This window comes from Nyctibius grandis, chromosome 9 (genome assembly GCF_013368605.1).
Source record: "Nyctibius grandis isolate bNycGra1 chromosome 9, bNycGra1.pri, whole genome shotgun sequence".
Taxonomy (NCBI): Eukaryota; Metazoa; Chordata; class Aves; order Nyctibiiformes; family Nyctibiidae; genus Nyctibius; species Nyctibius grandis.
In genome coordinates this window covers 22579341-22603065 of record NC_090666.1, presented here as the reverse complement: position 1 = coordinate 22603065, position 23725 = coordinate 22579341, and the positions used below count along the sequence as shown (strand labels likewise).

The following is a 23725-nucleotide window of genomic DNA, read 5'->3' as shown; positions in this document are numbered from 1 at the left end:
GCCTATTCTAGTGCTGACCAATGAAAAAACAATTCTGTTCTTTTCGCAGTTGGTTGGAGGAAGTTTAATTCCCAGTGGTCACTAGGTAGCATATTTCACACAAAGGAAACCAAAGCATTGTGGCAAAGCATCTAAAGTTTACTGAATATCCAATATGACTTAATAGTCATTTCTTTCACAAAAAACATTGGAGAATATCAGAAATCTAGAGAGTGTTGTATTCCTAGATTCAGCTACTTTATTATTAAGCATGAGGTTAGGGAAAAAATAGCATAACAATAAAAGATAAACAAAGGCAATACAAAAACGTGTGTGTTTTGGTTGGTTGGTTTGTTGGGATTTTTTGAGAGTGAGCACCAATAAGTGATTACAATAACAACATGGTCAACTCCTTAAAAAGCATGTACAACTTGAAAAATCAACATCAAATTTAAAGTAATACAAATATGCTAGATATTTAGAAAAACACAGTTAGACCATCTACACAGTCCTGGCTTTGCACTGCAATGACACAAGACAATACGATAAAATTCTTCAATATAGACTTTGTGTGTTTTTTTTTCCCAATAGCCATTACCATTTAGAGCACAGTAAATATTGCTCAGTACCCTAATACCATGAATCTCAATTTCCTTTACCTGGACTTTTAAGTTACCGCATAGTGAGGGAAAAGTGCTATATTCCAATGGAAAAAAAAAAAAAAAAAAAGTATTTTGAATACTAGCAAAGCATCAGAACACTGCCTTTCATGTAGACACTACATTGAGTTACACAGCCAAAGCACACATTTCCTAGGAATCGTATTTGGTCTTCAATAGAAATGAAAAGTATCCAAATTAAATTCTTATATACGTTACACACACGACTTACCCATGATGGCAGTGAGCCTGAAAACTTACAACTTCAGGGAAATGGTTGCTTCATTAGCATTATTTTATCTCCTAAAATGCAAAACCAAAAATACAGTTATTGAAGTTGTCAAAGACTGTAAAACAGTCAACTCTTCACTGTTCACAGGCAGTTTTTCTAATATTCTACATGTCAAATATGCATATGAACTACAAATAAGATTGCATATGTGGAGACAACAGATATTGTCCCCAAAGCCTCGCTGGGCTCTGAGAAACATATATAGACTTTCAGAAATCACAAAGCCCGAACTAAATATTCTTCTAGACTTAAGCTGATTTTAGTCTCTATCTACACCCCCAAATGATGATTAGTAGCTTAAACAGCCATAACACTCTTCTACATGGGATACCCACTGCTCCAGATTATTAAGAACTGATTCTTTTTCTACAGGTTCCTTAGAACCTGGTGTTCAAAGGTCTGTGTTCAGAACTATGATATATAGTTCATATATATAAATCTATATCAAACTTACAGCACAAATCAAGAGGCATCAATACCTACTGATTATATAAACCAGACAACTCCAATTGGTAAGTTTTATTCATCATAATTCATCATAATTCAACATATCCCAACACCGCTGAAAGCAAGTGCCTCTGGAAGACAGCAGGTATTAACTTTCAGTATACAAGTTGTCCAGAAAATCAGAAACAGAGGGCACATTTATGAACAAATCCTGTCTATCACAGTATCTTGAACATCGGCCTATTGAAAAAAAAAATAATTAAGGACTAATTAAAATAACCTTTCTATGAGATGCTATGATGGAGCTTAACAGCAAAAAACTAAACACATATCCCTAAACAGACAATGAGATTCATTGTAATACACGCTACCACAGGAAGAATTCAGAATTTGTAATGCAAGATCATAGAAGAAAACTTTCTAATTTCTTAAGCAGCCACTGTGACCAAGTAGGTAGAGCCTATTCCCTCCTCCCTTTTCCTGGCTGCAGTGGACCATCCATCCTCTGACTCAGAGCTGAAAGACCTACCCTACTCTGATACAAGATTTCCCTGCAAGTTCATTCAAGGAGCTACACCAGCTGAACATGATTCATTTTTTTTTTCTTTTTTAAACGGAATTTGTTTTCTCATGTTTTAGTTTCTTACCAGTGTCAAATGACACCTGATGCCAGCACAGGGCCACCTGTGGGTGTACATAACTAAGAACAGAGGGGAGGTAGGCCAGCTCTGTCAGCACCAGCCAGTCAGGCTTCCTTGCTTGAATATTCTGCCAATTTTCTGGCTAACAACAAATTAATTACAATTTTCCAAAGGATTTCTGAGCATCTCCAGTTAGGTATCTAACAGTTTCTGGCATTGTGTCTCTTACATACTCATTTCATGAAAACAGTCTTTTTAAGCAGCATTCATTTCACCAGTGGAACTAGAAAGCTTCAAGTACTTCTGGCATATTTTTCAGAAAGAAACTTGGACTTGAGATCCATAGAAAGGTCTCTGCTGTATACTGCCTTCTATCTACATATCAGATGACTTATCTACTACTATTGTCTGTTTCAAGCTCCATAATAACCAAGAAGAGAGCAGGCTTTTAAAGAAGATCCAGAGGTCCCACTATGCAATCAGGAAATCAGTTCAGTTGAGAGAGCACGCAAGAGAGCACACTGGAACTAAAACAAAGCTGAAAATATGATTCAACTGTATTCACAGTTATGTACTCTCAAGTCTACAGACAGCCTCAAAACAGTACCTGAAACAGCTTCCAAGTGTTGTGGGAAAGAAACTCTCATCTAATGCTTTGTAAAGTAATAAAGGCTACAAGAGTGTGAGAAGTAGACCTGGCCTGGGCTGCACGCAGTGTCAAGACACAACCCCAACTTTTACTACTAACATGGTCTCCAGCCTCTTGATGCCACCACAGCAGGAGACAGAAAAATCTGTTTCAAAAAAATTTTAAAAAAAAAAAAAGCTTCTGTTGCTCCATAAAAGAAAAGGAAACCCGTGAAGATATAAAAGAATGGGATTTGTACTAATCTTCAGAGAGGAAAACAGGGGCTGAATTTTCATTTATTTGCCGAATGATGGTAGCCAAGATCACTCAAAATAAGGACGGAATCCTTGGGCCTTGCTCTCACACAAGATGCCAGGAGATCTGGTTTACTTAGTGAACTGGGGTTACCTTTATAGCCTTAAATATCACAACTAACTTTTTTCCCCATGTCTGTTTCTTTGTGTCTTTTGCATCCCTACAAGTCAAAAAAAAGCAAAACAGAACATACATTAACTTGTTTCCTATGGTATGTTGTTTGTATCAGCAGTAGTCTCAGGGGATCTTCCAAAGAATTATTCGCTAAAGTTCTCAGAAAACATTTTTTAATTCTGTATTTGATCCAACTCTCTTAAAATGAGAGCTAGTGTCATTTTCATAAAATGCCTGATTTAATTAGCTGTCTTAATACATTAAACATAAAAATGTGTTTCATGACTTTGGATGAAGTACTTTTGTAATACTTCCGTGTAAGCATTTCAAAGAAATACAAAAGTTCTGTGAGGCATTTTAAATCTTCTGCCACACTTTAAGAAAACAAGAACAAGCTATATCTCCAAACAAAAACACCCCAGATGTTCTTCCTCAACCTAGCTGAAACAACCAAACTTGAAGCTCAAAATATTTGAGCTACAAGGCTCATATAGGGCAGGCAAGCTGAAGAAGAAACATCTTCGGCAAGTTCCTCCAGGTACAAGAATTCATTCTTTAGTATTAATCTGTGGCATCTCTCATTATAAGACATAAGTTAATGAGTGAGCATTCATTTCTTTTCCCTTTCACTTCCTTCTTATTCCTTAGAAGAAAAAAAAAAAAGCCTAGAGGAACTAAATTTCTCTGAATAATTTCGGGACTTCTCACTTTATCATCCCTTTTAACCAAAATTCTTCCTGTTCAAATATAATTAATCACCAATTAAACACCTTAATATTTTTGTTAGCATTTAGTGTCACTTCAAAAATAAGCTAACAACATTAAAATTTCAATTAAACAGATGACCCAGATCAAACTTCATTAAGACTTCACCTTTGTGAATTGAGAAAACGCTTCTCTTTTTAACTGCTCATTTGCACAATGGACTATAACAACAGGGTGGTAACGGGGAGAAAGTAAAAACAAGCTGACAAAAATCAACAGTTGTTAAACAAAAAAAATACATTCAGTAGAAAGGGAAAAAAGTGTACTCTAATCCATGGTTACAAAGTAGCATTAGAAACACACACAAACACACACAAACACACAGTAGATGACCATCCAGGGCAAAAAGGAAGCAAAGCAGAAAACTGGAACGCAGAGAAAGATGCAGGAGAAGCAAAGGCAGCCAAAGCACAAGAGCAGATGCAAAGGTAGAATAAGATTATGTCAAGGTCTTGCAGAGAAACACAAGCAGCTTGAATTTGAATGCAATTAAAGAAAGGATAACAGAGAGTGAATTTCAAAAAGGTGATGATGTGATAAGAGTAGCAAACAAAGAAGAATATCCTAGCAACAGCATTTTGGATGTAAGGGTGGAGAGATGCTGATTCATATTCATGATTCACTTCCCATCAGCCACCTTCCGCAGAGCCTGGAAGTCCTTCAGAATCTGAGAAAGCCACTGAAGGAAGAAAATATCCAGGTGATTCCTGGAAATTGTTTTTAGCTTTCTCATGGCAAATGAAACAAAGCCTGAGAGCAAATAAGCCATGCAGACAATAATCTAGCTGTTCAAATACTCCGTGCTAATTGTCCACAGGCATACACTTCACCTATAATAAACGCAACAGGGTTAAGCTGCCTCTCGGTTTCTGAGAAATACAAGTACACAAACACCAGCATACATATTATATCATCTCTCATGACTGACTTGGTCACATTCAAAAACCTGTAGGCTAGGAAAAAAAAAAAGCTTTACCCTCACACAGCATAGGAAGAAAGCAAGCAGATGCTATATGAGGTGCATATTTATTAAGTGAGCTATAAAGGGTGTTAAGTTCTGTGGAATATAGCGATATAGTGTGCAGAAATGAAATGGTTTCTACAGAATCCAAATTCATAACAGAAGCACAATTTTTAAAGAGTAAAATTAGCTGTGGCTACAATGAGAGCCATAAACTAATCATGTGAGAACAGTAAAGGTAGTATATAAACACTTGAGAACATAAGCCAGCTTTCATGCTGCCTCATACGGTACAAATCAAGAAAAAAATACAGTGAAGCAAGCGATGTATCCTAGCTTGATTGGGTAAGGAATTCAGACTTACACAGCAGCACTTTACCTACACAGAAAGGTGCCTTACACCTTTGGAGTCCAAACCTGTTCCGATAGTGGGGCAGGAATATCAAGGATATCCACTCCCCACAAATTTTCACTAAAATAAATCAGACCAAGAATACATAGTTCCCCATTCTTGCACCAAAGCAAAGTGACACAGTGTGAACTCAAAAGAAGAAAGACACGCTATACTTATTCCAATCACAGGTAAAGATTAAATTGGAGATTAGACTATATTAGGCATAAGCAAGTTAAACCAAAATGACAAGAAACCAAAATTTGCTAGCATTGCTATTCAGAGACATACTTGTCTATAAAAAAATAGATGATACAAAGAGCCAGGTAAACATGAAGAGTGAGTGTTCCCAGGTAATTTTCCAGACTGTAGAATGGATAATCTGAATATAAAGTAAGACTACAAAAATTTATTTCATAGCAAGAAGAATTAGCCAGAGAAAAAGGTTTTACCCCAAAAATGTTACTTTTAAACAATCAAATGCTTGGTCTCACACAACCAACCTCTTAGAAATCACAGTAAGCAAGGCTGACAAAACCTCAAGTGATCACCTAGTCAAATCCACCTACTTAACCTTTAACCAAAATAATGTGCAGCCCTGCTCATCATTTTTTTTTTTTTTATTTCAAATCAAATAAAAATAGTGTCTGTGAACAAGACAGCAAATTAATACCTAAATTTGAGCTATGAAAAATTCTTCTGTAGAAGTTCAAAGCAATTGTTGGCATAAATGACAGGAACTTACACAGCATGGCAAGCACAGAAGAAAATTCAGTATTGTTACAAGACATTAGCAGATACCTAAAAGAAGGTAACTTCATAGAAATGAGTGTAAAGGAGAGGATTTTATATGGACATACACACAGATGAACCCTGGACAAAAAGCCACCCTTTTCAAAGAATATGAAAGCAGTAGCAGTAACATCAAATCATGAAGGACAAAAAAGAGAAGCAAAGAGCAGTAACAAGAAAAAATATTTAAGAGGTAATGGAAAGGTCTGTTAATAATTGGAGTCTAACAATAACACATCAGATGTGAGTTCAGTTTTAGAAAAATTCATATGTTTAACATATTGTAATAATACATATGAAAAGGTGTTCTCAGGGAAAGTAGAAAAGGGAGAGAAAGATTAAATCAATTCAAATCAAAAGCCAATGACACAATGATAAATTAAGGTAACATTTGGAAAACAAAACAAAAAAGGACTCAGTGGGTCAAATCTGGAACATTAGAATTTAAGTTTAACTGGTGAGTAAAATAACAGAAATATTCTTCCTGTCACAGTACTATGGGATCTTTTAAAATGAAAATATATTGCAGGGCAACGAATGGATAAAAGTTTCACAGAATCACAGAATGTTAGGGATATTGTGTCCAGTTCTGGGCCCCTCAGTTCAAGAAGGACAGGGAACTGCTAGAGAGAGTCCAGAGCAGAGCCACGAAGATGATTAAGGGAGTGGAACATCTCCCTTATGAGGAGAGGCTGAGGGAGCTGGGTCTCTTTAGCTTAGAGAAGAGGAGACTGAGGGGTGACCTCATTAACGTTTATAAATATGTAAAGGGCAAGTGTCATGAGGATGGAGCCAGGCTCTTCTCAGTGACATCCCTTGACAGGACAAGGGGCAATGGGTGCAAGCTGGAACACAGGAGGTTCCACAGAAATATGAGGAAAAACTTCTTTACGGTGAGGGTGACTGAACACTGGAACAGGCTGCCCAGAGAGGTTGTGGAGTCTCCTTCTCTGGAGACATTCAAAACCCGCCTGGACGCGTTCCTGTGTGATATGGTCTAGGTAATCCTGCTCCGGCAGGGGGATTGGACTAGATGATCTTTCGAGGTCCCTTCTTAGAAAAAAGCTGTTAAAACGTTTGATCCCAGCCGCCTTTGCAAACCTCAGGGAACCTTAAGGTCTGAAAGCCAGCAGGAAGGGATCTTGCCTATGAACAGCACACCAGTAAGGGCAGGAGCCACAGGGCAGTCATATTCTCCTCCTTAGTTCTTCCCCTGTCATGTGTCCCCTTCTATTCTGAAGTACTTTCTTCACCCCTTAATTTATCCCGATAGTGAGATTAATTGCACTGGACAGGATACACTGAGAGTGTCCACCTAGTTCTGCTGTGCTAGGAAAAACTGACAGAACAGAAGAACCAATCAAGCTCTGCCAGCTGATGCCCCGGAGCAGGGAAAAGAGACACAATCCAGAGCAGCATCTCTCACAATCAGGGCAGTAACTCAGGACTGACTACCTGTCCTGGACTCCGACAGCATCAGACAGAAACTGTAATCCCCTCTATTTTTCCCCTTACTGCTTGCTTTTACCTAGTTACCATCATTCAACAGTTCTATCCCGAACAGCTGAACTAAACCCTTCTACCACTAGAATGACTGTTTGGCAGAGTAAGGAACATAAACACATCAAATTCCTTTGCAGAAAGAGCATTTCTGGTTTATTTCCTGCAAAAGTACTTGAGTTTATTTCTCAAAACATTTTAAGTCTTGTTCCAATTCTATGTAGCTTTGTCAGTATACTTCTAAACCTTCCCCTGAACTTTCTTGTAATTAAACTAGTTTTTTGGAACCCCAAGCTATTTTAATCTATTGTACAGAGACCAAGCAACCTTAAACACACAGTACCATGAGCCAGCTACCACTATCAGCATAATGGGCTTCATAAAACAATAGCACCCAACTCATTCAAAGTTACAGGCTTTTTTTTTTTAATTAAAAAATATTAAGGGCAAAGAAAACCCCTCAGCTACATGTTTTTCACTGAATTTAGATGGTGAAATGGCAAGCGGTGATAAAAAACAGGAAGAAATAGCCAGTATCTATTTTTCGTCCTGGTTTTGAAAAAAATCAAGAGGATGTATCCAAACCACAGCACAGTGTTACTGGAATAGAAATTTCACCATCCACAACAACAAAGAGATGCAATGCAGTACTTGTAATATACTTCAGATTGAACATTTTAAATTAAAGATTCAGGAATTTACAAGAGTCTAAGACTCTTCACAAAATCAGTGGTTCAGTTTTCTGGACCATTGTTGGAAATATTTGGAAATACCTGGAAAACAAGAAGATTGTAAATATTGTATAAATAACTGAGAAGGGTAAAGGAAAGGGTCAAAGAGCTGCTGATTATTTACCTCCACATCAATTGAGAGTAAAATAATGTAATAATTAGCTTGGTTTCTACCATGGAATTAAAAGTAAAAACACAGTAAATGTCTTGATTTCAAGGATTATTATCACTGCCAAGCAAAATACAGCTTCTTGAAATGATTACAGATTAGTTAACAGAACTAACTACTGCAATTACCCTACTTCGGCTTTTCCAACATACTTGGCTAAATATCACTTGACATTTTAATAATTTGCTTTACAGTCTCAATTAACTACCAGGAAACTCAGTTGATGGATTAAAATAAAATATTTTGAGATCCATATTCCTATTTAGCAGAAAACATCAATGAACATGATTCCTAGTGTAACTACCTATAGACTGGCAATGATCAGGTAGGCACAATGAGATACACAAGTTACAGATTAAGCAAATTACCTGAATCATGTTTAAAAATAGTCACAGTTCAACACAATGTATTTAAATACAGTTAAATATTTTAAATACATATAATAATTTATTGTTAATTTTCCACCATTTCATATTAATTTTTATTGTGTTTAATAATTGTTTTTTTAAGAGATGAGCTGCATTTATGGTGCTAAAACTGACTTTGTGAACTTTTATCCTCCCTGCAACCAGGAGGGCACCACCCATTATTCAAAGTTGTATTTTATTTAAGTCTAAATATTGTGTTTTATTATGTTTATTCAATAATGTTTTTGCATTGAATGCCTTTTGAAATAAAGACAATCATTTAGGAAGTTGGAAAAAAGTTGCAGCTGCAAGATCAGACAGTTAGCAACAGGCAACTCAGAAGACTATTAAATCACAATGTATAATTCTCTAACATAAGTGCAATGCAAAAGTGAAGAGGCATAATGCAATCCTTGTGTGTATAAAACACAGTGTATGCAGAAGCCATCTTGCTTCTGTACACAACCTACAGATATACTGCTCAGTGCAGAACATCAGAAAGACTGCAGACAGCAAGCGTGGGATGGCAGAAGCATCGATACCTTTATTGCTGTTACAGATGTATCAGGTATCTCTACAGCGTCCAGACTTGAAATTCCTTAAACTGAAGAGTTTTTAAATCTTCCTGGCAAGCAAAAGAAGTGAATTTATGTCTAATTTAGCACAGAAGACCACACAGATTTACCTCATTTGTACAGATGCAGACATGATTTGGTATTTGTTTATATTCTGAAAAGAATGGTTACTAGCTGTACTCCTTCCAGAGTTCAATTTAAAAAAAAAAAAAAAAAAAAAGAAGAAAAAACAGACTTGCATAAAATACAACTTCTAATTATGGATGATGCCCTCCCAGCTACAGGGAGGATAAAACCTCAAAAAGAAGTGCTGTCAGCTCTAGCACCATAAATGCAGCTCATCTTTCAAAGTACTTTGAGAAACAGACTTCCAAATGAACTGAAGGATCCAACATGCCCAGTGACAAAAGTAAAACTGCATCCTACTCAGATTAAATCTTTAGTTCCTGCTGTTCTATAAACTGTAATTTGACACATTCGTATAACATTTATCAGCTTGATGAACAATGATCTTGACTCAAAGTTTAAAAGTGCTGGAAGGTTTGAGAATATAAGGACACAGTTTTTAAGGATTATTCTCATAAAAATGCAAAGTAGCAGATAATTTAGTTCAGGATCCATTTATTGCAAAATTATGCTTCTGAGATAAATATCTTAACACTTAGAGCAATATTCACAAAGAGTAACTGTAGTTGAGGAAAGCTACACTTCCTTTACAGTTGATAGGGAGAGATAAGCATATTTAGAGAGTTTCAAGGCACTTAAATGCAAGTTTCCTGCTTTGAATGAACCTCTCCTTTCCAAATGGTATCAAGTGCCTCTATTGGCTAACCATTCATAAGCCCACTCCACTTCGAGTGCACAAAAAAAAGATAAGACTGTAAGTGGCCTCAAACAGAAAGGCATCTACTTTCCTCAGCAGGATCTCTTCACCTAATTCAAGTTTCACAGAACAGCTCCATTTCCTATATCTGTTATTGCCTCAGCAGCAGCCAAAACACTCTGACAGGTCATTTCTTGACCTAACTGAAGAATGACTTTGCAGATACATCAAGCAAATCTGCCTTGAAAGTCGTGATGCTTTCTTAAGATGTGTTCATGATTCCAAGAAAAAAAAAAAAACAACTATTGTGAAACAAACATATGCATTTTAAATTGAGGAAGGGTCACAACAGCTGAAACTTGCGGACAGATGTCACAGTGACACCTTGCAAAACATTTTAGTGTTGCCAATTTTACAACAGAAGATACTGGCTACAAAGTGACTGCTCATACTCCTCCACTCTTATCCAAGACCAGATTTTATCACAAAAGTACGTTAAAAAGTAATAGACACAGTTCACTGGGCTACAAATAACTGCATCACTGCCTCCAAATCACTCCGGCATCTTGGAAATTTATCCCCACCACTGTGGTGGAAAGCCTCAGAGCATCACAACAGTAAGAATAATAAATTCCTTACCATTAGTTAAGCTATATGCTACACAAACTGATTAATGCTATTCACATCATAAAAACGTTTAAGGCTTACTCAGTATATTAAGATAACATTACAGTGCCCAGAAATATACAGAGTAATACACTTCTGTGATGTTTGTAACTTTTTACTATCTTATGTGAACTGCGTAGCCCCGTGTGTTCGTTTAGCCAGCACCTGGGGCTAAACAGCTTTTCTCTCACCCAGTGTCCCTTCCCCAACGGAGGAAGGGAATTAGGAAAAGGAGGGAGACTCGTGGGTTAAAGTTGAACAGATTTAATAAAATCAAGAACCCAATATCAACAATAACACAAAACACACAAAATTATACTTAGCTACAGAGTTGCAGCAGGTTGTTCCAATAGTTTGGAATGAGAAATATGGAGGCTAGAAGACAGGAGAGTAAAAAGAGCCCTATTCCTCCCCTGCAAGCTTTGCCTTTCCTAGTGAACTTGATGTTAATGATATAGAATACACCTGTGGGCCAGCCAGGGTCAGCTGCCCTTGATCACCATGGCTGGCCACAAACTGAAACAAAATCTAATAGAAACTTGCTTCTATAAATTTTATCCCATGAAACCAGGACACCCCATAAAAGGCTTCTCAAAGAAAACAGGTGTATGAAATTTTAATCCATACAATCCTATGAAACATGCACTACCCTGAGTGTTATAATCCGATTTAGGTGCTTCTGTTTCTCCTTCTAAAAATCTCAGTGGTGCTCTCAGCTTGGCACTTGCTGCTGTCATTTGGAGGCCTTCTGCTGAAGGCCCCACTACAAACATAACTGCATGTACCCTATCCAAGATCCTACAGGAGGAAAATGATTTTTTCTTTTGTATCACAGACAGTTCACAGCATATACCTTAAACGAATACAGTATATCTCTCTTCCTTGTGACAGAATTCAAGATCACCAGTTAAGCCAAAGAACTAATTGTACACAGTAAGCAAACTTAATCTTATCAGTACTACTGGTATTGACGATTCCTGCATTCTTCACAACTCTAAGAATGGAAGACCGTGCTACAACCAGTGACAAATAAATGAATTTTAAGAGCCACCATTCACTAGAAAAGTAAACCTACCACAAACTACTTATAATCTATGAACATTATTCTCTAAGCAAAAATAAAGAACATGAGGAAAAAATGCAGGCTTCCAGAAGAAACTGAGTATTGCAAACAAGCAGAGCATTTCAATTAATGTATGAGAGCAATTACACACAAATCATCAGTCAGATTTTGCTTTTGAGAACATACAGAAGAAAGTACATCCTTAAACTCCACTAACAAGTTCTATCCTTTTCAGTTTATCTTCCAGTTCTGCGACCATGATGGGTTGAAAGACAACTATTCTGGGAAATAAGCCAGAGAAATAAACCCACTCTCCATTTCTACAGCTAGTTTTAGTATCTATCTTCAGGTGCTAAAACCTGTTTTTCTTCAATATAACCATCACATTTGACAGCATCTTCCACTGAGAGCAAAACTCACTGATTTCACAGAAGCAGCAGTTGTGAGTTTTAATTGTGGCTTCAAATCACATTACTATAATTTCAAATCAAGTACCAAAAAAACTGCACACAACAATATATATGAACCTTTCCGATTAACATGATCTGCCTGGCATCTTGCTGTGACACCAGCATGGACAGAATCTAATTCTCTAGGGACATTTTTGTGTCTTCACTGTGAAGACATCTCAGTCTTATTTGCTATGTCTTCCAAATTTTGCAGCAAATCAAGGAGGAATCCTCCTCAGGGAACAGCCTTTGTTACATACTGTCTTACTCATTCCTCAAAGCACAGTTGTTCCTCAATGCACAGTTCTTCCTGCACACTACATAAGGCAGCGATACAATGAGGAAATGCAGAGTATGATAATGTAACTACTATTTTTCTCATCTTCTTCTGCTACTTTGCCATCAAGTTTTCCCACCCCATTAACACACCATCACCTGAAACTTCTACCTAAAATGCCTTTCCTGGCTCACACTCCAGTCTGCCTCTTCAATATCCCATGTGTTCTCTCCCCACCACAACTCAAATTAACTCTGTATACGCAGTCAGACGTTTCTTCTGCTATTTCTATCCTCAATAACAAGAACATGGAATATTTAAGTAGGATAACACATTCATGAGCCTTACAGATTTCCAACACAGCACAGAAAAAACATTCCTGAATCAATCTCCAATTCAAGATTAAAACATTCAGCAACGACAACAACAAAGAGCAATAAATTTAACCAGGGAGCCACAGGTATGAGTAGGGTCAGACCTCTCACTCTTGGAACTGTACAGAGGGCTCGACAATACCATTGAGAAGCCAGACAAGTGTGTACTTAATATACGTTAATGGAAACTGAGAAAACCTCATGTGCACGCATAGGTACCCTGCAAAATCCAAAAAATCTTTTTACCACACACATAACATGATTGTGCATCACTTTTGTAGCCAGCAGGTCTCACTGAGCAGCTCTAAATGGACAAACTTGTAAGCTTTTATCCATATTCAGTAGGCACTGTTTTTAAACTGATTAACCCACACAGGCCAACACATTAAGATATTGCTAAGCTATCAAGTACACCAACTCCTTTTCACTTTGTGCTTTGGTAATGATCTTTAGCTTCCTGCAAACCAGGAAAAAAAAACCGTAGTTCAACTTGATCCCTCATAATAACATTTAAACCAAAATGTAACAATAAAAACCTAGCTTTGTCAAAACACTCAAGAATCACATGCAAAGACAATGTATCCTCATAAGGTTTCCTTCTTGCACTTCCCATGGCACACACCTTAGCAGCAGGTACCAAATCAGTACCATGACATCTGTGATGCTACATAATTATACTTGTCCCTCAAGTGATAAAAATGTAAGAACCCTCATAAATACAGCTAATAATGTAAATAACTACAGGCTCAAAAGTTCCAGAGGAAGGATTACTATGTACGTGCCCACATCTAAAAACCATCTTTAAGACTACAGTGGCACTGCTAAGGTTGCAGTTCTGTCAAGGGAGGAGTCCTGCTTGTCTACAGTAACAGCTGCTTCCCAGCTGAACCTCAATGACAAGCAGGAGATCAGAGCAAACAGATGATCCAGCTGAAAAGATTTATCTTACATTTTAATTAACCATCAGCCTATCTAACTCATCTCACACTTCTAGAGCACCAACACCAACACAAAGAAAGGAGCAAGAACTCATGCTGGAACCACCCCTCTTGGCCACTGCACAGATTTGTATGTTTTAAAAAGATCTTTCAAAAGATGGCATGCGTAATGCAGGGATTCCAGGGAACTACAAACAGTTAACTGTGACCTATAACAAATAAACTAGAAATAATGGACATATGGATAATTATGATAGAGCAGGGAAGAGTAGATACGGCCGTTCCGGAAAGAGATCCTCACTTTCAAATCTCTTGGTGCACTCTGAACATGTGCACGGAGAGCTGAACTCAGTCACTATCATGGTTTACTTGTATTTCCAGTGCTGGAAAAGTCTCGCCAAAGGCTTTGTTGCAGTCACAGCATAAGAAAGAAAAAAGACCCTTGCATGAATAAATTGGTTAAAATATAGAAAACATAGGACAGACGTAGTTGGGGTTCTCACAAGGAGGGAGGATACCAGGGGGGCTCCACAAGAGTCTGTGTTGTTCAACATATTCTAAATTATCCAAGAAACAGGAGCATGGTGAAAAGTTTTCCAACACTACTGTGCCTATCAATCAATATTATGTTATTTGGAAGAGCAAGGAAAGGGTTGACTGCAGTAGAGGTGGTCATTATCAGATTAGGGGACTGAGCAATAAAGCAGCTGATAGCCAGCACAGATGAAAAGTGATGCAAGTTGGGAGGCGAGGGGGAGAAGGGAGAGAAGCAGTTCTAACTTTGCACATAACAAACCAATGGGCTTTGCACTGAATACTGCCAGCACTCAGAAATGAAAGTCAATGTTAGGAAGTATTATGAAAAAAATCAGTCCAAAACAGATCACTGTCTGCCCATCTTGAACATCACTAGCAGTCCCATGGCCTTCAGCTCTAGAAGAGGATGTGGCAGAACACAGTAGTTTCAGAGAACAGCAAAAGGTACAATTGAAGGCACAGAATTTGAAGGCACAGAATGGGTTCTACAGGGGAAAACAAATAGGCAAGTTAGGGCTCTCTGGTTTCAGAAATATGCAGGTGGAGAGAGAAAGCAATAAAGGGCTACAAAATCCTACATGGAACAGAGAGATAGATCGTTACATTGGACAGAGATGGATTGTTCACTCTCTTCCAAAAGAAATGTGGCACCAAAGGAAACCAGCACAAGCTAAGTTAAAAAAAAAAAAAAGAAGGTAGATTTTAACATAACAAAGAGCATACCTGTAGAATTTCTTATCAAAGGACATTTAGCTGCATATAAAAAAAAGGACTGACCAAGTTTGAGGATAAATATCCAAAGGTTACTAGCTACACAAAAACCACACCAGACTTAGAATAAACCTTTACTGAAAATAGTTCGGGATTGAAAGAATATTCAAGCTAACATATGCTTGCCCTGTTCTCACACTTCCATAAGTGTTCATTCATGCTCACCACTGGATGAAGAATACTGGATTATCTTTTGTCTGATTTCATTACGGATTAAGATTTTACCTAAAACTTGTCATCCACTTCACCAATAACATTTAAATTTTCATTTGAAAGTCTCATTTGGTATTCACGATAGTGCCAATATGACAGACAGGGAGCCTTAATAGATATTCTCTAAAGGAACTTGCTGTAGCAGCTTAAGAAGTCATTCACTACACTATCCACCTCAACCCTGCCTGAAGTTACTGCACTTACTGGTACCAGCAGCGCAAGGAACTCTTTTCTAACTACTACTTTATACCCATTCAGTTATCATCAAACTATTATGGAAAAAACAAAACAGTGCTTAAAGTTTTCCCATTCCAATTGATTTTTATTTAAAAAAAAAGTCTCATGCTGAAGTTACAATAATTGTGGCACTGCTAAAAATACACAGTGCGACAACACAAGAATTAAATATAGGTTGAGCTTTACCAATCAGTTTTCAGCAGTTAGGTTAACAAAAATATTTAGAGAGACAATTCCCATGTTTCTCAATAGAAAGCCTTATTTTCTTTAGATTTTCTTTAAAAGTTTAATTACTGCTTGTGTCAGTATTCGAGTTCTCTTTTTTTTTTTTAATTCAAACAGCAGCTTGATCCAGACGTTTTTCAGTTTTCACATCTTTGTTCAAAGGCGAGACTATAGTTCCCATTATCATTGTTCTGGTAACATGGCATTCAAACTGTTGGCATTTAGAGAACTCTTGTCTAAATTATTTTAAAATAATTTTGAGGATAGGTAAGAGGTAATCAACACTGACTACTTGAATACCTCTTCCTGCATGAAATGAAAGGTCTTCTTTAATAATTATTATTGGTGTCTGTTTCGTTTTTTGTGAAGGCAGCACTGCTGAATCCAGCAATTTGTCCTATCTGTGATCTAGCCTCAAAAATTATGGATAAAATCATTTACATAAGTCAGATAAAATGGAGTAAAGCCATGGAACATATTGAACACATCTGTTTCATAGCTGTCTCTGCAGTTCTTCCAGTAAAGCATGCCTAAAGGATAAAAATTTCTTCTACTATGTCATGGGACTGTATGACATCTCAAAATGGCAAAAGGCTTCTTCAGGTACAGTAACACTGACAGAAGTAATCTTAGCAATACGACTTACTTCAAAGGCAGCACATGTATAAAATAAACCAGTAAAGACACATTTTTGCCAACAGAAGCTGCATCTAACCCTAGGAGAACTTGTTCTCAATCAAGCTTCCTGTTGTAGAGCGGGTTTACATTCAAAAGCCACAGGGATTGTATGTGCTGGGAAATAGATGTGGAAGAGCAGAAACTGCACACTGTCCTGTAGAATAGCTTATTGAACAGTGATCCTGCTAAGTCTAGAAATGCTTAATATAAAACTAACCTGAAGTAAAGACTGAATTCCATACAGTATAAGGTTCTATTCTTCAGTAAGATAACTCAAATTCATACATATGAAGAGATACCTGATTTAACAAACACTAATACAAGCTCCTGTGTTAACAAATGCAGGAGCCAAGAAATTGATGTTGTTGGGAAAAAAAAAAACAAACCAAAACAAAACCCAACCATATGTGTGCGCATACACACACAGAATTACATTTGAATAAGGCTGTCACGTTACTTCTGCTGCAACTTAAAAAGTTAATTACTCTCTTGCTGTAAGACTTTGCCTGGGGAACTTTGAAAAAGATACAGACAAATCACACAGAGTACAGTGAGAGTTAACAACAATAAAAATCCTGAGAAAACATGACCTGTGAAGAAAAGGCCTGTTTGCACAGTTTAGTAAAGAGAAGTCTGAAATAAAAGGAGACAGAGGAACAGTCTTCACGTATGCAAACAGTTGGTGCAAAGAGTACAGAAACTGTTATCCTGCATGAGTAATAATAGTTGGACAAGAACTAACTGGCTTAACTAGCACCAAGACAGAGACTTAAGTTAAATATTAAGAAAAGCCTCCTAACTATAATGACAGTTACGTGCTAGCTATAAACAGACCAGTGAAGAGGTATGGTATTCCCCTCTTTTGAGGTTTTTAAGAAAACATCAGACAAATGTCTCTCAGACATGATTTCAGTGTATTTGCTTCTGCCTCAGAGTAGGGACTGACCTCATGAAATCCCTTCCCTTCTTACACATCTATCATTTCTTCATTTACCCAAAAGAGAACTGTTTATCAGTGTTATCATACCTGGCTTCAAAAGGACAGTCTTTGCAACATCAACAACTGAAACATTTGAATTTTATTACATGGCTGTTGTCAGACTGTTATTGTACTCAGCACAAAACATCTCAGGAACGCAAAAGCAGCATCTTTTACTACTGCAAATTATCCACAGAAGTGGACAAATGAGTGAATGGAAATACAGAAAGAGAAGCAAGTGAGGAAAAAAAAGTGAAGGACTCAAAGGAAAAAAATGGCTGAAAACAAATCTACAGCAAAGAAAAAACCCTCTAGCATAAAGAAAATTATTTTCCTCTTCTGAAAAACTAAGTTACAGTTTGCTGGTATAATTTCAAAAATATGCAATAATTTGAGATACAGGAGTAAACATAAGTAAAAGACTTCACAAATGGACAGGAAGATGTCACATCTACACAGGCCTCCCTAGATTACCGATTCCTGACTCTCAGTTTTTAAAGCACACTGCAGATACCCCTGCTTTGGCCTTGCTCAAGTAAGTCCAACTTCAAATGACCTCATTAAGCTGGGCTCTAAACTATGCCATCTGTGTTTTTGTGGGTCAAGTGTCTCCAGAGCTGTGGTTCCCACAGATGGAAATCAGTGCAGTATGCTAACACAGAACTCCATCTTTCCTTCACTCATTGTCACCAAACTTTCTGCAGCTTCTCAAAAAATACACTCAAGGTGAACATATTAAAAACATCTCAGGAAAACCTGCAAACAAGCATGTTAAGTCTAAGAAATTAGGTTAACATAAAGCCATAAGCTGCATTTGTTGTTATTACTACATTACTCAATCAAGATCCAGAACTGAGAATCACAACTAATGCACTTCATTCTGAACATGTCCCACTGCCCAATTACAGGTTTACAATGTTATTTTGCAAGATATGTGCAATTATAGCATGCATGATCTGTTTTGACCTATTCCTTAGCAGTACAAAATACCAGAATATTAAAATAGCAAATACAGTATTTATTCTTTTAAAAAAAGATTTTTCTTCTCTCCCATAGAAAAATTAGTGTGCTTAATAGAATTCACTGTTGTTTTTTATTTAATTTAATACTGTGTCAGTTCTACTTCAGAATTTTAAAAGCTTAAATATAGAAATTAAACTTTCAGGACAGCAAACTTAATTGTTTGCTAATTAGATAAACCTAGGTAGAGTCACTAGCCAATATACATATTTAGATTAGTTTGTCATACATATGAAAATAAGCTCTGCAAAAGTTAATTACATTGATCAGTCACATTTTCATCATTCATTTATTTTTCTCCAAATAGTAGTCTAAAAATAAGATAATGTTAACAGCAAAGTTCTAAAAAGAAATTATTAGAAAACAAATTCATTACTCCAAACAAATGCGTACCTCTCGATAGATCAGATTTGGCTATGTATTTGGGGCATCAACGAAGGAAATCACCCTATTATTCTCAGGTTGCATTTTGTAAGAAAACATTACTTTCAGTTCAGAGAACGCTCAGTTAGAGAGCCACTGAACCATCTGTCACAAAAATAAATTACATGTTATTCATTACTTTTGACGTAGTTTGCTGATGTAAAGTCAGCCTGCAGTAAAGATAATATAGATGAAAGACAAAAAATGAAACTTAAGATTGCAAATATGCAAAGCTTTTTTCAATAAGTTCTCCATAAATGTCATTATTAATAATGACAAGGTTTTAAAAAACAATAATTCTGATTTGTACCTAAATATTAACATTGTATTTTAGGAAATTGTAAGAAAAAAATGTAAAGTAAAAACTATAAATTTGAATTAAATTTACAGCATAATCAACATCCTTGCTTTCTCCAGAAGAAAACTTCATCTTTGTAATAAAACAATAAATCTGCATTTAGCCTCAATCGGCTTTAAGTTCCACAAGTCTGCACATTGACCAGCTTTCCTAAGAATCACAGCAAAGAACCACTGATTGGTTTATGACCAAATTTGAAAGGTTATTTATTTTTACCATAAATTATCGAGAGTTTTATCAACATAAAGAGAAAAAAAAAAGCTTCCCTACCATAATATTAAACAAGTTAATGCTCTCATCACACTATATTAATAAATTCTACCTGTCACAGATATCTACCTACTCAAATATACTATAAAAGCTCTCAATATTACCAAACGCCATAGCTATTTTAGAAAGTTTCCTCTGACAGTTTGGAAATCTCAGCAAGCCAAGACAAGCAATTCAGAAACATCTGTTTTCTTCACTGTAGTCTTCCATCAGTGTCAGGTAAACCACTGACACAGAGTTCGTCAAGACAAACTGTAGCCAGATTTTTCGCCAGCAATGAGTCAGTTTGACAAACATCACCTTGCTATTCTGCTTTATCAAAATACAATAAAGTCTTGAAAAAAAAAAAATCAAATTAATTACATACAGCCTCATTATCTGAATCAATATTCGGGTTCAATACATTTCAGTGGCAATCATGACAGAACACAAAGTGTAAAGAAAACAGGAATTATAGCAAGTCCTCATTTTTGAATATATTTCTGAGGAAAATAGTTGTTTAAAAAGCCACTGTAAGCAAAGGCACACACAAAATTTCCTCATGCAGTACTTTGGTTATTTTCAAATGACAGTGAAGTGTTTAGCCATAGGGTAGGAAAAAAAAAAAAAGAAAATTCTTCTAAGGTTCTTCACTGCAGCGCAAGTACTAACTCATTGCTGCCCATTCCCTTAAAACTATCCATAAGGGAATTCCACAGGAAAGAACACTTTCTAGGGTGTTCTGCTAATAAGTGCCACGCCACAAGAGAATCCAAGATGTTGTGCAAGACAAGCATGTAGACATTCATTCTGCAAATACTATGTCTTTACCATATACATGCAACACATTTCTGAAGGCCTCTCGCACTCTGCAATGTGCTGCATTGTTTAAAGAAAATAAATGTTATAGCTGAGAAATATTTTCTGTGTGGACTAGAAATACCCCTTATTTCAAGGCAGGCTTCTATTATCTTTTACCACCCTCTTAGAGGACACTTCCTGATACAATACAGCTTAGAACCGCTCAGCTTATTTAATGCTTTTGTCTTCTGTAATTCCACAGCCAAAAACTAACACCAGATTTATGAAGCAAGAGAGGAAGCCAGGAAAAAAAAAAAAAAAACACAACCTCGTGGGTGCTGCAATGCACCTCAAAAGCAATAAGGGAAGAAATAAACTAACATTCATTTTTTCCCCCGACAAAAATATCTCGCAGAATCTGACCTACATTCCCCATTCGTAGCGCTGCTAGCGCTGCTATCACTGCAGAGCAACGTAAAGACAAGAGACTACAGCATCAGCCTGCGATCACAGGAAGGTTTTCGGTGACATTAAGTATTTGTAGAGCTCGTACAATCCCTATGATTCTGTCCCCCTCAGCACCTCAAGTAACCGCATCGCCGCGTACCTCCACCTGGACAGGGACGGTGCCCCCGGCGGCCCCCAGTAGTGCTGTTCGTGCTCCCCCCCCAGCCCAGGCACCTCCCGGATGCCGAAGCTGCCCCCGGCGTCCCCCACACCGGCGGCCCCCTCCGACGCGCACTGACAAATCCGTCCCCCGAAACACACGCGCAGCCGAGGGCCGCCCCCCGCCCGGCCTTTCCCAGAGCCCCCCCCCCGGCCCACCCCGCCGGCACTGACCTGTGTCACGGCGGAGGCCGGGCGGCCGCGAGGGACCCCTCGCGCTGCCCGGCGGCGGCAGGCGCAGGCCCGGCTGGGCAGGCAGCGCGAAGGGAGCGGCCAGGTTTCCGGAGAGGAGCCCACCCCCCCCGGAGGAGGGGGGGAAGGGGCCCGGGGCCTGCCCGCGCGGGCGCACGGCGGGGAGAGTGACAGCAGGCACCGAGGCCGGCGCGGAGGGAGTCGCGCGCCGAGGCGGGCCCTTGAGGAGGGGAGCGGGGAAGGTGCCCCCAGAGCGCTGACGCCGCGGCGGGGCCGGGCCGGGGAAGGGGGGGGAGGGGTCCTGTCAGGCGTGAGGCGCCGGCGGCCGCCGCCGTCGCTGCTGCCAACCGAAAGCTCCGCCTCCCCCTCCGCCGAAACTCGTGACGTCAGCCGTGCGGCCGGCGGGCGGGAGCGCGTGAGACGTCACCGCGGCCTGGCGTCCCGGCGCACGGGCGGTGCGAGAGCACCAGCCCGCCCCCGCGCACGCGCAAAGAGGGGAGGAGGAAGTGGGAAGCCCGCGCCCAGGGGCTGCGGTGGCATGCGCACCAGCCCCCCTCCCCCCGAGATCGCGGGGCGGCGGCGGCGCGCAGGGCCAGGCCCCGCCCTCTCCCCGCCCCCTGGTGCGGCGGTACCGGGTCTCGGCTGCCGCCCGCGCTGGGAACCTCCGCGGCACCGAGCGGCCTGACAGGCAAACGGCCCAGGGCTTGCGTGCCTCCTGGGAACGCCTCTGAAGCGCCGTGCCGTACGCTATTGCGCAGGGAGCGGCCGCTCTCTTGTCAAGCGATTTTAGTTTAGGCCCAGCCTATCGCTTTTCTGCGGTTTTGGGATCTCTTGTTGTTCGAAGACGGGATGGGAACATTCACCTCGGTACAATCACGCTTCCTCCACAGCTTACTTCAAAAACAACACGCCCCTGACAAGCCCAGAGCGGCAGCCCTCGCCTCCACAGCGAGCACGGGGTTGCCCACGCTTTTCGGGACAATTCAAAACGCCGCTCTGCTGCCCTCAGGTTGCCCGTTTGTCCCAGCACAGTCTGAGCCTTCTCCGCGGGAGCCGCCGCCTTTAACCAGCAAGGAAGCGCTCCCCAATACGTAGCAGGACAGCTGTTACTGCTACCCTCAAAGTCTGACTGTAAATATTACTACGGCAATGTCGTTAGTTTTGTACAGATCTAAAAATAAGCTTACAGGCACGAGCCATTGCATACAAGATGCACGGGCGACCTGTCCGTGTTCAGCAATCCCCCTTCTGTGACCTGCTGACAGGCAATGCCTGTTCAGAGAGAGTCGTACCGAGGTAGCAGTGATCTGTGCTGCTGCGCCTGACCCTACGGCGCCGTAATCCCCGCTGAGCTGCCGCTCACCTGCTGCTTTCTGGCCATGTGGTCAGAGCTATTTAAGCTTTAAGACAATTAGAAGTTTGGAAAGCCTGGACAAGCCCTCAAAATCTACCCAAAACAAGGGTTGGGGGCTTTTTTTTGGCCACTGTAAACAAACCTGGTTAAACCTACTTGAACCAAAGTTTAAGACTTACATCGTTTTTATAGGCATATATAATTATGCAGGGAAGCTCTTTCAAATAGACAGTTCTTCAGTGGGAGAGGACCCCGAGCTGCATACCCAGGCAAGTAAACTTTCAGCTGGAACCACATATGAAACTAAAAAATTGCACATGAAGGCCCACAACCTGAGTATTTCAAGATCTTCCACTGAAACAGGCTGCAGATTATGATAAAACCAAACATTATCATCTTTAAAAAAAAATGATTGAAGAGGACTGTGCTAAAGAAAGACCAACTGATGAAGCATATCCAAGGAAGGCACAAGGCTCTGAATCACACTGATTAATAAGAACTCCAGAGCCAACATGAAGGAGACGTAGTCGTCCCTCAAAGCTAAAACACTTTGTTCCACAGTTGGCAAAATTGTCAGCCATGTTTGTGAGTCACTTGTCATGACCAAGAGCCTTTAACTAGAAAGCTAAAAAGGTGACCTTTTCTGCTAAATGATAGGGAAAGAGCCAAGAAAAATGCTGACGACGTGTGATGCTCCTGGACCATCAAGCAAGATCAATGAGCCACAGCTGCTTACACAGCTTTGAAAACACATCCAGTGTTTCCCTTGCCTTAATGTTCCAGTTCATGGCCATTTGTCAGTTTTAGCATCTTGCAAATGATTTTCACTGATGGAGGAAGGGTTAGTGAACAGCAGGTTTTGAAGACAGAGTTCCTTCACTTCAGAAGAAGCTAGCAAGGGTTGTGGAAAATCATCCCACATTCCTCTGCCCATGTGGTCCTTTGTGTTTCTGCACAAAGCCCGCATAGCACAGAGCACTCTCACTGCACTATGAGCACCATCCCAAGAGTGCTTCATGAAGAGGTGATGTACGTCCTGATAGGCATCAGTAGTGCTGTGCCATAA

At 39.3% G+C, this 23725-nt stretch overlaps 1 protein-coding gene across 3 annotated transcripts in view; it reads right to left on the bottom strand.

The window, feature by feature from the left end:
• Nucleotides 1-21660, bottom strand: part of MAP3K2 (mitogen-activated protein kinase kinase kinase 2) — a 51608-nt gene extending 29948 nt beyond the window's left edge. For 2 of the 3 annotated variants that reach the window (XM_068407459.1, XM_068407462.1), the window contains exons 1-2: nt 21288-21660; nt 871-941 (exon numbers count right to left, since the gene is read on the bottom strand). In XM_068407459.1, the coding sequence (XP_068263560.1) occupies nt 871-874 (4 nt within the window). In that variant the 5' untranslated portion in view covers nt 875-941; nt 21288-21660. Of the gene's footprint in view, nt 1-870; nt 942-1413; nt 1485-21287 lie in introns of those variants that run through there. The other variant, XM_068407461.1, reaches the window with a different exon arrangement.
• Nucleotides 21661-23725: the final 2065 nt, after the last annotated feature.